The sequence below is a fragment of the Macaca mulatta genome, chromosome 1 (genome assembly GCF_049350105.2).
Source record: "Macaca mulatta isolate MMU2019108-1 chromosome 1, T2T-MMU8v2.0, whole genome shotgun sequence".
NCBI classification, from domain to species: Eukaryota; Metazoa; Chordata; class Mammalia; order Primates; family Cercopithecidae; genus Macaca; species Macaca mulatta.
In genome coordinates, this window is record NC_133406.1 from 112,982,770 (window position 1) to 112,995,892 (window position 13,123).

A 13,123-nucleotide genomic window follows, 5' to 3' on the forward strand; every position below is an offset into this window, starting at 1 on the left:
GACAAGTACTGCTGGTGGCTTAGGTGCCCTTACTGGGCATCCTCCAGCATTCTGGGCACCTGCCTACCCCTTGGTGGGGAGGCTGGCCACAGGCTGAGCGCGCTCCGGGCTGGGTACTCCTCAGTCAGTCCATGAGCATCACGTGGTAGACTTTCACTTGGCCAGCCCTTCCCACACTTCTGGGCGTGTCATCAGGAAGGTAAAACTAGGTTAGAGGTGGAGGGAGCACTTCTAACCTGGAAGAATATTGAAGACTTCACTGAAGAAGTGTCATTTGAGAGGAGCTATGGAAAGAAAGATTGAAAGGAAACACATTGAATGAGGAAAAACTAATATACAGTCATCGACATCCTTGCATAACCTAGTTTTTAAAAAACTGGATTTCAAAGAAAACAAAATTATCTTCCTTTCCAAATTCAAAAAGATGAAAACGAGTGAGATACTTTCAAAAGACAACCAAGTGAGCACCACAGACTAATGAGTAGAATCAATAAGAACGTGGTTTTGGCCTTTTTAACGCTGACAAGTTCTGCATTTCTGCTGTTTCAGTTGTACTACTACAAGCACTATTTATCAACAATTAATGGAGCTGGTTTGTCAAAATCCAAAGGAAGCCGAATTGGATTTGATGGCACACAGTGGCGTGCAGTTAAAAAATTTATTATGCTAACATCCAACCAAAATGTACCAGTGTTTCTTATTGATCCTTTGGTATTGGAATTGATTAATAAGAACTTTGAACAAGTCAAAAATACTTCTCATGGCTCCATTTCCCAATGCAGGTTTTTCTGTGTTCCAAGAGACTTTACTGCACTTGCACTGCAGTCTCACCTATGGAGGAATGAGGAAGGCTGGTTTCGGGTAGCTGAGAATATGGGATTTCAGTGCCTAAAGATTGAGAGTAAAGATCCCCGGCTAGACAGGATAGACTCCCTTTCTGGAACGGAAATCCCCCTGCACTATATCTGCAAATTGGCCACTCATGCGATTCGCTTGGTAGTCTTCCATGAGAGGAGTGGCAACCACCTCTGGCTTGGCCGCTTGAGACTTAAAGAACACATTGACAGTAAATTTGTTCCCTTCCGAAAGTTACAGTTTGGTCTTTATCCAGGAGCTTTTGACAGGCCAGAGTTACAGCAAGTTACTGTTGATGGACTGGAAGTTCTCATTCCAAAGAATCCAATGAGCTTTGTAGAAGAAGTACCACACTGTAGGTTTATTGAGTGTAGATATAAAGAAGCTCGAGCATTCTTTTAGCAGTACCTTGATGATAACACTGTGGAAGCCGTGGTCTTTCGGAAGAGTGCAAAGGAATTACTGCAACTAGCAGCAAAAACATTAAACAAATTGGGAGTACCATTCTGGCTGAGCAGTGGGACTTGTCTAGGATGGTATCGACAATGCAACATTATTCCTTATAGCAAAGATGTCCACCTAGGAATTTTTTTTTTTTTTTTTTTTTTTTTTGAGACGGAGTCTGGCTCTGTCACCCAGGCTGGAGTGCAGTGGCCGGATCTCAGCTCACTGCAAGCTCTGTCTCCCGGGTTCACGCCATTCTCCTGCCTCAGCCTCCCGAGTAGCTGGGACTACAGGTGCCCGCCACCTCGCCTGGCTAGTTTTTTGTATTTTTTAGTAGAGATGGGGTTTCACCGTGTTAGCCAGGATGGTCTCGATCTCCTGACCTCGTGATCCGCCTGCCTTGGCCTCCCAAAGTGCTGGGATTACAGGCGTGAGCCACCGCGCCCAGCGACCTACGAATTTTTATACAAGATTACAAATCTGATATTATTTTAGCATTTCAGGATGCAGGACTTCTGCTCAAACACAAATTTGGGAAGGTAGAAGACAGCTTGGAACTATCCTTCCAGGGAAAAGATGATGTAAAACTTGACATTTTTTTCTTCTGTGAAGAAACTGATCACATGTGGAACGGAGTCACTCAGGCCAAAACAGGAAAATAATTCAAGTACCTGATTCCTAAGTTTACATTGTGCTGGACTGAGTTTGTAGACATGACGGTCCATGTGCCCTGTAAAACCCTCGAATACATTGAAGCCAACTATGGTAAGACCGGGAAGATTCCTGTAAAGACTTGGGACTGGAAGCACTCTCCTCCCAATGCGCAACCCAGTGGAATCTGGCCTGTTTCTGAGTGGGATGAGGTTATCCAGTTATACTGAAATAATAGGTTGAAATGGGAGAATTCCTCTCTTGGAAAAAAAGGTAGATAACTGTTTAAAAAGATACATGTCTATTTGTCAAACGTAAGTGGGAACCAAAGAAAAAAAGTGACACGTTTGAAGACACGGAAAGGGTCCTAACTCCAGAACCATCTGATTTAATTCTCTCATTTAGCACTGAGGAATTTTCATGTGCCTTATACAATGCTAGGTTACAGTGGAGAAGCCTAGATGAATGAGACAAATACCTGCTTCTTTTATTCCTCCCTTTGATAAACAACTCAATTTTTCCTTTGAGGAAACCCTCCCCCACCCTTTGAAGAGTTCAAGTTCTGTAAAGGTTTTTAAAATGTTAAGTAATGTTTGAACTAGACGATGAGCTCACCAGGCAGAGCGAAGGAAGGATATACTAGTCAAAAAGAATAACCCATTCCTGTTCTGGGCATTTAAGCTGGTATGTTAGTGCTACTTTTAAGATTGTGGAATCTGAGTTAATATTCAAGTGATCAGACTTTGAGTGGCATCAAGAAAAGATAATATCAGGTTCATTTTTCAACTAATCTTTTGTGGAATTGAATTAGAGAACAAGGCATTACTCTTTTAGGGAAGGTGAGAGATTTTTTATATCAGAGTTTATTACTTGTCAAGATAAGTAAATTTCTATACCTGTACTGTTTTCATATTTGAAGTGAGAAGAAAGTTTATGCTTGTGTAGTGCTTAAATTTCAATCCATTGTGAGAATATTTTCACTGACATCTGATGGCACTTGTTGACAAATCATTCAAGTGAGACCATGCTACTAGACATGATTTTGAAAGAGTCCATGATTTCACAAAACTCATTTTTATTTTATTCTCAGTCACTCTGTTAGGTAAAAATATAAGAAATTCATGTACATTTTATATTTTCTGAATTTATAATCCTTGCACTCCCAATTTTAATGACAATAAAATCTTAATAGAAAAAAAAAAAGAAACAGTCTTTTTTTTTAAATCTATGACTATTAAAGGCCAGTTTTTTGAAATCATAGCAGAAGAAGGCAGTCCTGGCTGTAATGCCACCATAGGTTGTATAACTGAATTAATGACTCTAAGATCTGTCAACATTCTCCATTTACCAGATTTTTTTCTTAATAACAAAGACTGGAGAATTCCAAGGGGAAAATGTTGGAGCAATGTGTCCTTTTTCTAATTGTTCAGTAACTAAGTCCTGTAAAGCCTCCAGTTTCTCTTTACTTAGCGGCCATTGTTCTATCCAAATTGGCTTATCTGTTAACCATTTTAAAGGTATAGGTCCTAGAGGCTCAACAATGGCTGCCATCAAAAATGATATCCTAAACCCTTGGCAGGAACTTTGTCTTTCCACTTGAAGCGGCTCCTTCAAACCTTGCAAATATTTTTCTAGTCCCATACCAGGGACATACCCCATTTCATGCATCATATGTTGACTTTGAGGGCTATATAATTGTTCTGGAATTAGAACTTGTGCTCCCCATTGTTGTAATAAATCTCTTCTCCATAAATTTATAGGTACAGAAGTTATAATTGGTTGAATAGTCCCAGGTTGTCCATTGGGTCCTTCACAATGCAAAATATAACTACTTTAATATACTTCAGGGGCTTTACCAACTCCAACTATGTTAAATTGAGCGGGTTGAATTGGCCACGTGGATGGCCAGTGCTGTAGAGAAATGATTGAAATGTCCGCTCCTGTATCTACCAAACCTTTAAATTTCTTTCCCTGAATAGTTATTTCACAGGTAGGATGTTTATCAGTAGTTTGATTCACCCAGTAAGCTGCTTTGCCTTGTTTATTTGTGCTTCCAAATCCTCTTGTTTTTCAATTTTCCCCATTTCTACATACAGCACAATCAGGAGCTGTGCTATACACTCTCCTGGCTCTGCTTTCCAGGGAACAGAAGGAGATATAACAATTTGAATTTCCCCACTGTAATCTGAATCAATGACTCCTATATGTACTTGCACTCCTTTTAAGTTTAAAATAGATCTACCTAGAAGTAATCTTATTGCCCCTGCTGGCAAGGGTCCACAGACTCCTGTTGGTACTTTTTGCAGGGGTTCCCCAGGCAGAAGGCTCACAGCTTTTGTGCAGCATAAATCTGCTGCGGCACTACCGGCTGTGGCGGGGGACAGACATTGTACAGGGGTGAGGGAGTGGCCTGAGCTGGAAATGTCTGGGTTTGGAATGGAGTCCGGGAAAGGCCCCTCATGGTGTTTCCCGTGACACTGATTAGCCCAATGTTTTCCTTTTTTACACTTTAGGCATACATCTGGTTCATACTGATTGATAGCCTGTTTAAACTCTTTAAGTATTTTAAAAGGAAAAGGCTCAAACATAGTTATATTTCCCTGTTGATCTGGGGGATGTATCCTAATAGGGAACTGCCAAGCCTCTATATCACCCTCTCTTCTAGCTTGCTGGATTCCTGCCTGAATAGAACTGAGAGCAGTTGCTCGAAGCACTGCTTGAACAGTCACTGGGACAACTACTTTTTGCCCAGTGTCCTCCGGAAAAGAAAGATCTGGAGGGTCAAGCCACTCTTCTTCTTCAAAATAAGGAGGGGGTGCAGAAGGGTAGGGATGAACCTCTTCCTCCTTTGCCACTTTAGCTTTAACTGGCAAACAAACCTGCTCTGTCACCTCTTCTGTTATTTCGATATACTTTCCTTCCTCCTTATCATCAGTGTGAAAAGGTTCCAAGGTGGAATGAACCAGAGCCCACACTTGTCCCATTGTTACCCTGATGCTTCCAAGCTCTCCTTCTTACTCACCACGGGGATTGCTTAAGAGTACTCGGGTGTCCTCCAGCTTAGTTCCACGTTCTCCAACCATCACTCTGGTGACCCTTTGACCTGGGTTGGAGCCCCATGTATGGGCACCACTTGCCGAGACCAGGTCAGTTGTAAAGACCCTAACCCAGTGGCGCTAGAGGAATTAAAGACACACACACAAAGAAATATAGAGTGTGGAGTGGGAAATCAGGGGGCTGGCAGCCTTCAGAGCTGAGAGCCATGAACAGAGGTTTACCCACATATTTATTGACAGCAAGCCAGTGATAAGCATTGTTTCTATAGATTATAGGTTAACTAAAAGCATTCCTTATGGGAAACAAAGGGATGGGCTTTGGCTAGTTACGTGCAGCAGGAACATGTCCTTAAGGCATAGATTGCTCATGCTATTGTTTGTGGCTTAGGAATGCCTTAAGCAGTTTTCCACCCTGAGTGGGCCAGATGTTCCTTGCTCCCATTCTGGTAAACCCACAACCTTTAGCGTGGGCATCATGGCCATCATGAACATGTCACAGTGCTGCAGAGATTTTGTTTATGGCCATTTTGGGGGCCAGTTTATGGCCAGATTTGGGTGCCTGTTCCCAACAGAACATGAGTTATTTTGATACAGGCATACAATGCATAAATTAACTACATCAGGGTAAATGGGGTATCCACCACTTCAAGCATTTATCCTTTCTGTGTTACAGACAATCCAATTATAGTCTTTTAGTTATCTTTAAATAAACAATAAGTTATTGTTGACTGTAGTCACCGTGTTATACTATAAATACTAGATCTTTTTCATTCTATCTGACTATATTTTTGTGCCCATTAATCATCCCTATATCCCCCCTACCCACCCACTACCCTTCCCAGCCTCTGGCAACCATTGTTCTACCTTTTTGTTTGTTTGTTTTGAGATGGAGTTTTGCTCTTGTTGCCCAGGCTGGAATGCAATGGCGTGATCTCGGCTCACTGCAACCTCCGCCTCCAGGATTCAAGTGATTCTCCTGCTTGAGACTCCCAAGTAGCTGAGACTACAGGCACGTGCCACCATACCTGGCTAATTTTGTATTTTCAATAGAGATGGGTTTCACCATGTTGGTCAGGCTGGTCTTGAACTCCTAACCTCAAGTGATCCACCCAGCCTCCCAAAGTGCTGGGATTGCAGGAGTGAGCCACTGTGCACAGCCCATCATTCTATTCTTTATCTCCATGAGTTCAACTGTTTTAACTTTTAGCTCCCACAAATGTATAAGTGAGAACATGTGAAGTTTGTCTTTGTCTTTCTATGCCTGGTTTATTTCACTTGACATAATGATCTCTAGTTCCATCCATGTTGTTGCAAATGACAGGATCTCATTCTTTTTATGACTGATAGTTCTCTGTTGTATATATGTACCACATTTTCTTTATCCATTTGTTTGTTGATGGACACTTAGGTTGCCTCCAAATATTGACTATTGTGAATAGTGCTGCAGTAAACATGGGTAAGGTTTTTTACTGAATGTTAAAAACAGTAACAAACTAGTTATCATAAGCATCTCTGTCCACCCCACAGAAACTCTCTCTTAGCCTAAGCTTGCTCTCCACCCTGTTGAGCAGGATGAAGTACAGATTGAAGTTGTTCAGCTAAGGGCTGTTAGGATCCTTGCAGCTGCAACTCGGCTCATCACAGCTACCAAGGTCAGTATGATGGCTCTGTTCAGGGTTCATTATTCTGATAATTGCAACTGGGCAGGTTGTATAGCACAATGCCACTATTTATTTTCAGATGCCAGTTTATGTCATGGGAGTTACCAGTACCCAGACCCCTTTCTCCTTCAGCAATGCTAATCCTGGGCTCACATTCCACTGGTCTGTGAGCAAAAGGGATGTGTTGGATCTAGTGCCCAGGCATTCAGAGGTAAGAATTTACCTGTTTATTATGTTATTTTAGGGATCCTGATATTAAATTTATTTTATTTTATCATACATTTCTTTTTGTTTTGAGATGAGGTCTCACTCTGTCACCCAGGCTGGAGTGCAGTGGTGTGATCTCAGCTCACTGCAACCTCACCTCCTAGGCTAAAGTGATCCTCCCACCTTAGCCTCCCGAGTAGCTGGGACCACAGGCACATGCCACCATGCCTGGCTATTTTTTTTTTTTTGTATTTTTTTTGTTGAGATGAGGTTTTGCCTTGTTGCCCAGGCTGTTCTTGAACTCCTGAGGTTAGGTGATCCACCCACCATGACCTCCCAAAGTGCTGGGATTACAGGCGTGAGCCACCATGCTCAGCCTATCATAAGTTTTAGACTGATTACTCACTCTCTAAACTACACAATATTATTACTTATTTACTTTTCCTACTGTTCTCTGAACTCTGAACTCTGGAAACCTGCAGAGCAATAAAGAATCCAAATTTGAGTGTGCAGATAATACTGTATGATTATTTATTTATTTATTTATTTATTTTGCTGGACAGAGCTCTCAAAAGTGATCTTTCTTTTAATATTATATTTATTAATGTTGTTGTAATAATGTTGTATTTGTGAGCAGATGACTATGTAAGATGAGTAACACTATGAATATAAAGTATATGCATAGAGTTTATTTTTATTTATTTATTTATTTATTTTTTTTGAGACGGAGTCTGGCTTTGTTGCCCAGGCTGGAGTGCAGTGGCACGATCTTGGCTCACTGCAAGCTCTGCCTCCCGGGTTCACGCCATTCTCCTGCCTCAGCCTCCGAGTAGCTGGGATCACAGGCGCGCACCACCACACCCGGCTAATTTTTTGTATTTTTAGTAGAGACGGGGTTTCACCGTGTTAGCCAGGATGGTCTCAATCTCCTGACCTCATGATCCGCCCGCCTCGGCCTCCCAAAGTGCTGGGATTACAGGCGTGAGCCACCGCGCCCGGCCATGCATAGAGTTTAAATATACAATTTTTATTTTTTATCATGTTCAGACACACATTTGATTATATTCATAATAATGTTTGTGCTACATCATGGGTGATTACATTAACAGTAAGAAAAGTAAATGTGGAGGGCTGTAGGTGGCATTGCTTTGTTTCCACGCTCCCAGCCCACCCTACTTGGAATTGGGGAAGAACTGGATTCCCATGTCAGGCACTGGATTCCCATGTCAGGCACCACGGGTACCATGGCGCTATAGTCACCTACCAACTGGGCAGCTGATTCTGGACTGGGTGTCTTATATCAATGACAAATTTAAGAACAGTGATTAATTAAACTGCCCCTCCATGGTTGCCTTTGGTATCTGGTGGTATTGGCTCCTCCCAATTCACTACCTGCTGTGTCTGGAACCACAGAAGACCTCAGAATAGACATCTACGATATCCACAGTTCACCTTGAGAGTATATTTCTCTGAAAAAAAGCTTTGATGTTTTGATGCATATAGTATTAAACCTCACACGGAAACCTGAAAAAAAAAAAAAAAAGCAAGTTTGGCAGAAACTATGTAAAGTTTGCTACCGACAAATTTTACCTAAAGGAAACTCACCCAAGGTGGTCTGAGGACACTGGCAACAAGCTAGGTCTGGGTTTTACCCTAGGAAAAAGGACATGGGGCCATGATACCCATTAGGTCACAATTCAGTGCTTACGAGAACAAAGAATTAGAGTTATATCTTGGGAGATAATAGAGGGGTTACAAGAGCTAGAATTAGGAGGATATTTCGGTAGCCAGCTAAAAAGAAAAGAGAACTTTGGAAAAAGTTAAAAAATATATTTGTAATCTTTCTAAAAATATCCTTAACCTATAATTTAGGGAAACTCTAGTGGTTAGATCTTCTGTCTGTGACTTCCTAGAGTCTAGTTACACTGGAATTGTGGAAGAATGGAACTCTACTTAGTTTGATGCAATTTAGTGTAAGGATTTGGCTTTTTTTCTTTTTCTTTTTCTTTTTTTTGAGACAGAGTTTCACTCTTGTTGCCCAGGCTGGAGTGGTGCAATGGTGTGATCTCAGCTCACTGCAACCTCCACCTCCCGGGTTCAAGCAATTCTCATGCCTCAGCCTCCTGAGTAGCTGGGATTACAGGTGCCTGCCACCATGCCCGGCTAATTTTTTGTATTTTTAGTAGAGACGGGGTTTCACCGTGTTGGCCAGGCTGGTCTCGAACTCCTGACCTCAGGTGATCCCCCCCACCTCATCCTCCCAAAGTGCTAGGATGACAGGCATGAGCCACCATGCCCAGCAGGCTTTTTTCTTGAATAACAAACAGGAGTGTGTGAAAGGAGGGAATGGTCTAGGCCTTGGCCTCTATTCTCCTTCTCCCTTTCTTTAATTTTTTTTACCTAAAGCATCACTTTTTTCTCTAGCAAAAGAAATAATTGAGAGCCACACAGATTTTTTCTTTTCCTGCCTCAGATCTAGCATAGGCAAATTGGGTAATGAAATGGGCAATAGAAAGGCCTTCATGAGGCCTGTAATCCCAGCACTTTGGGAGGCTGAGGCGGACTTGGAATCAGGAGTTTGAGACCAGCCTGGCCAACATGGTGTAACCCCACCTCTACTAAAAATACAAAACTTAGCTGAGTGTGGTGGCACACACCTGTAATCACAGCTACTTGAGAGGCTGAAGCAGAAGAATGGCTTGAACTCAGGAGGTGGAAGTTGCAGTGAGCCAAGATCACGCCACTGCACTCCAGCCTGGGCGACAGAGGGAGATTCTATCTCAAAAAAAAAAAAAAAAAAAAAAGCCAGGTGCAGTGGCTCACGCCTGTAATCACAAAGTGGCTTACTTTGGAAGGCCGAGGCAGGCGGATCACCTGAGGTCGGGAGTTTGAGACCAGCCTGACCAACATGAAGCAACCCTATCTCTACTAAAAATACAAAATTAGCTGGGTGTGGTGGCCCGTGCCTGTAATCCCAGCTACTCGGGAGGCTGAGGCAGGAGAATCACTTGAACCCGGGAGGTGGAGGTTGCAGTGAACCGAGATCACGCAATTGACTCCAGCCTGGGCAACAAGAGTGAAACTCTGTCACCAAAAAAATAAAAATAAAAAAAGGGCGGGGTGCAGTGGCTCACACTTGTAATCCCAGCACTTTGGGAGGCCGAGGCACGTGGATCACTTGAGCCCAGGAGTTCCAGACCAGCCTGAGCAACATGGCGAAACCCCATCTCTACCAAAAATACAAAAATTAGCTAGGCATAGTGGCATGCACCTGTAATCCCAGCTACTCAGGAGGCTGAGGCAGGAGAATTCCTTGAACCCGGGAGGCAGAGGTTGCAGTGAACTGAGATTGCGCCACTGGACTCCAGCCCAGGCAACAGAGCAAGACCCTGTCTCAAAAAACAAAAACAAACAAACAAAAAAGGCCTTCATGGGCTGAGTGCAGTGGCTCACAGCTGTAATTCCAGCACTTTGGGAGGCCAAGGCAGGTGGATCACTTGAGCCCAGGAGTTCAATACCAGACTGGCCATCATGGCAAAACTCCATATTTACTAAAAATACAAAAGGTAGCTGGGCATAGTGGCCTGCGCCTGTAATCCCAGCTACTCAGAAGGCTGAGGCAGCAGGATTCCTTGAACCCAGGAGGCAGAGGTTGCAGTGAGCCGAGACTGCGCCACTGGACTCCAGCCTGGGCAACAGAGTGAGACCCTGTCTCAAAAAAAAAAAAAAAAAAAAAAAAGGCCTTCATGGGCTAGGTGCGGTGTGGCTCATAGCTGTAATCTCAGCACTTTGGGAGGCCGAGGTGGGTGGATCGCATGAGCTCAGGAGTTTGAGACCAGCCTGGGCAACATAGTGAAATCCTGTCTCTACAAAACACACACACAAGATTAGCCAAGCATAGTGGCATGCACCTGTAGTCCCAGCTACTAGGGAGGTTGAGGTGGGAGAGTCACCTGACCCCGGGAGGTGAAGGCTGCAGTGAGCTGTGATTGCACCACTGCACTCCAACCTGGGTAACAGAGTGAGACCCTGTCTCAAAAAAAAAAAAAAAAAAAAAAAAAAAAAAAAACAGAGAGAGAGAAAGAGAGAGAGAGGGAAAGGCCTTCTTGCTCCAATAGGTAGATTTCCTACACTGTGGAAATGCCACCATTGAGAGGTTCACTTGGATTAAACAATTATAAAACACTCATTTTTTAGCATGAGACTCTTCCAGATAACTGATTAAAATCTGCACAAAGGAAATGGGATTTTTTGTGTGTGTAGGGGACAGGGGAAAGGTGATTTGGGAACATGGGACTTTGTCGTAATTCTAGAGCGCTAGAAGGAAAGTTTGAAGGGTTGTGAACAGCAAGAAGGCAGGGGATACAGGACCTGAAATGCCTACTTCAGTGTTTGCCTTAATGGTGGTCCTGCCTTCCCTATTATCAGAATTCTATCAAGTTCTAATCCTCCCTATCCAGTCTAGAAGAGGGGCAAGTAGAAAGATGGTCAGTTTTTTTTTCATCTTTTTTTTTTTTTTTTTTTTTTTACTTTTCATTGAATATATTTCTGTGTGGGCTGGGCACAGTGGCTCACACCTGGAGGCCGAGGCAGGTGGATCACTTGAGGTCAGGAATTCGAGACCAGCCTGGCCAAGGTGGTGAAACCCCGTCTCTACTAAAAATAAAAAAATTAACCAGGTGCGGTGGCACATGCTTGTAATTCCAGCTACTCGGGTGGCTGAGGCATGAGAATCACTTGAACTTGGTAGACAGAGGTTGTAGTGGGCTGAGATTGTACCACTGCACTCCAGCCTGAGTGACAGAGACTCTGTCACACAAAATAAATAAATAAATAAATAAATAAATAAAATGGATTCAGACAGTAGAACCTGGGATGGGAGAGAAGTAAGGCAAAGGCCAGGCTCAGTGGCTCACGCCTGTTACCCCAGCACTTTGGGAGGCTGAGGTGAGAGGATCACTTGAGCCCACGAGTTTGAGACCAGCCTGGGTAACATAATGAGACCCCATCTGTTAAAAAAAAGTTGTAAAATTAGGTAGATGTGGTGGCACACACCTGTAGTCTCAGCTACTTGGGACGCTGAGGCAGGAGAATCATTTGAGCCAAGGAGGTTGAGTCTGCAGTAAGCTGCGTTTGCACCACGGCACTCCAGCCTAGAAGACAAAGTGAGACCCTGTCTCTCAAAAAAACGCACAAAAAAGAAACTACTTCCATCATTTTCATTCTTCTTACATAAAAAAATTTGACTTTGAGGTAACATAAGAAAGAATCTTAGGGAGGCTTGCCAGAATTAATTGAACACTACAAACAGAGGTTTACTTTAGGCGTAATTATGCTGCTGAGAATATGAAAAGAAATCACTAAGAAAACAATCTCTTGTACACTATTTCTCCTCCTCCTCCTCTTCCTACTCCTTCTCCTCCTTCTTCTTCCTTCTTTCTCCTTTATTCTTCCTTTTGTCTTCTTTTCTTCTTTTTTTTTTTTTTTTTTTTTTTTGACACAAGGTCTTCTTATACTGCCCAGGATGATCTCAAACTTCTAGGCTCAAGTGATCCTCCTGCCTCAGCATCACAAGCATCTGAGATTACAGGGGTGTACCACCACCCCCAGCTCCTCTAGTTCTTCTAGAAAGCTATTTTCAACATACATTTTCCTTGTTGTTACAACAAACAAGGAAAGATTAGCCAGGCATCGTGACACGTGCCTGTTGTTCCAGCTACTTGGGAAGCTGAGGCAGGAGAATCATTTGAGACTAGGAATTCCAGGCTGCAGTGACCTATGACTGTACCACTGCACTTGAGCCTGAGTGATAGAGCAAGATCCCATTTCTAAAAAAAAATAGTAGTGCTCACTTTGGCAGCATATCTACTAAAATTGGAATGATACAGAAAAGATTAGCATGTCCCTTGCACAAGGATGACCTGCAAATTCATGAAGTGTTCTATATTTTTAAAAAGGTAGACAGACAGAAATCAGAGTAGAAAGTTTATTCAAAGGGATAATAACAGAGAACTTCCCAAACCTAGAGAAAGATATCAATATTCCAATATAAGAAGGTTGTAGAACACCAAGCAGATTTAACCCAAGTAAGGCTACCTCAAGACATAATCAAACTCCCAAAGGTCAAGTATAAAGAAAGGATCCTAAAGCAGAAGGGAAAAGAAACAATATACAAAGAAGCTCCAATATGTCTGGCAGAGAACTTCTCAGTGGGAATCTGATAGGCCAGGAGAGAGTGGCATGACATAT

At 42.8% G+C, this 13,123-nt stretch overlaps 1 protein-coding gene, 1 non-coding gene and 1 pseudogene across 3 annotated transcripts in view; all 3 read left to right on the forward strand.

Moving 5' to 3' along the window:
* Positions 1 to 13,123, forward strand: part of NUP210L (nucleoporin 210 like) — a 165,932-nt gene that overhangs the window by 103,060 nt on the left and 49,749 nt on the right. For both annotated transcript variants that reach the window (XM_015109770.3, XM_077945448.1), the window contains exons 26-27: positions 6,578 to 6,658; positions 6,747 to 6,878. In XM_015109770.3, coding sequence (XP_014965256.3) covers positions 6,578 to 6,658; positions 6,747 to 6,878 — 213 coding nt within the window. The remainder of the gene's footprint in view (positions 1 to 6,577; positions 6,659 to 6,746; positions 6,879 to 13,123) is intronic.
* LOC716201 (ribitol-5-phosphate transferase FKTN-like) lies at positions 478 to 2,180 on the forward strand (annotated as a pseudogene).
* LOC114674816 (U6 spliceosomal RNA) lies at positions 12,719 to 12,825 on the forward strand. The gene has a single exon (XR_003725914.2). It is a non-coding gene; the product is annotated as a U6 spliceosomal RNA (small nuclear RNA).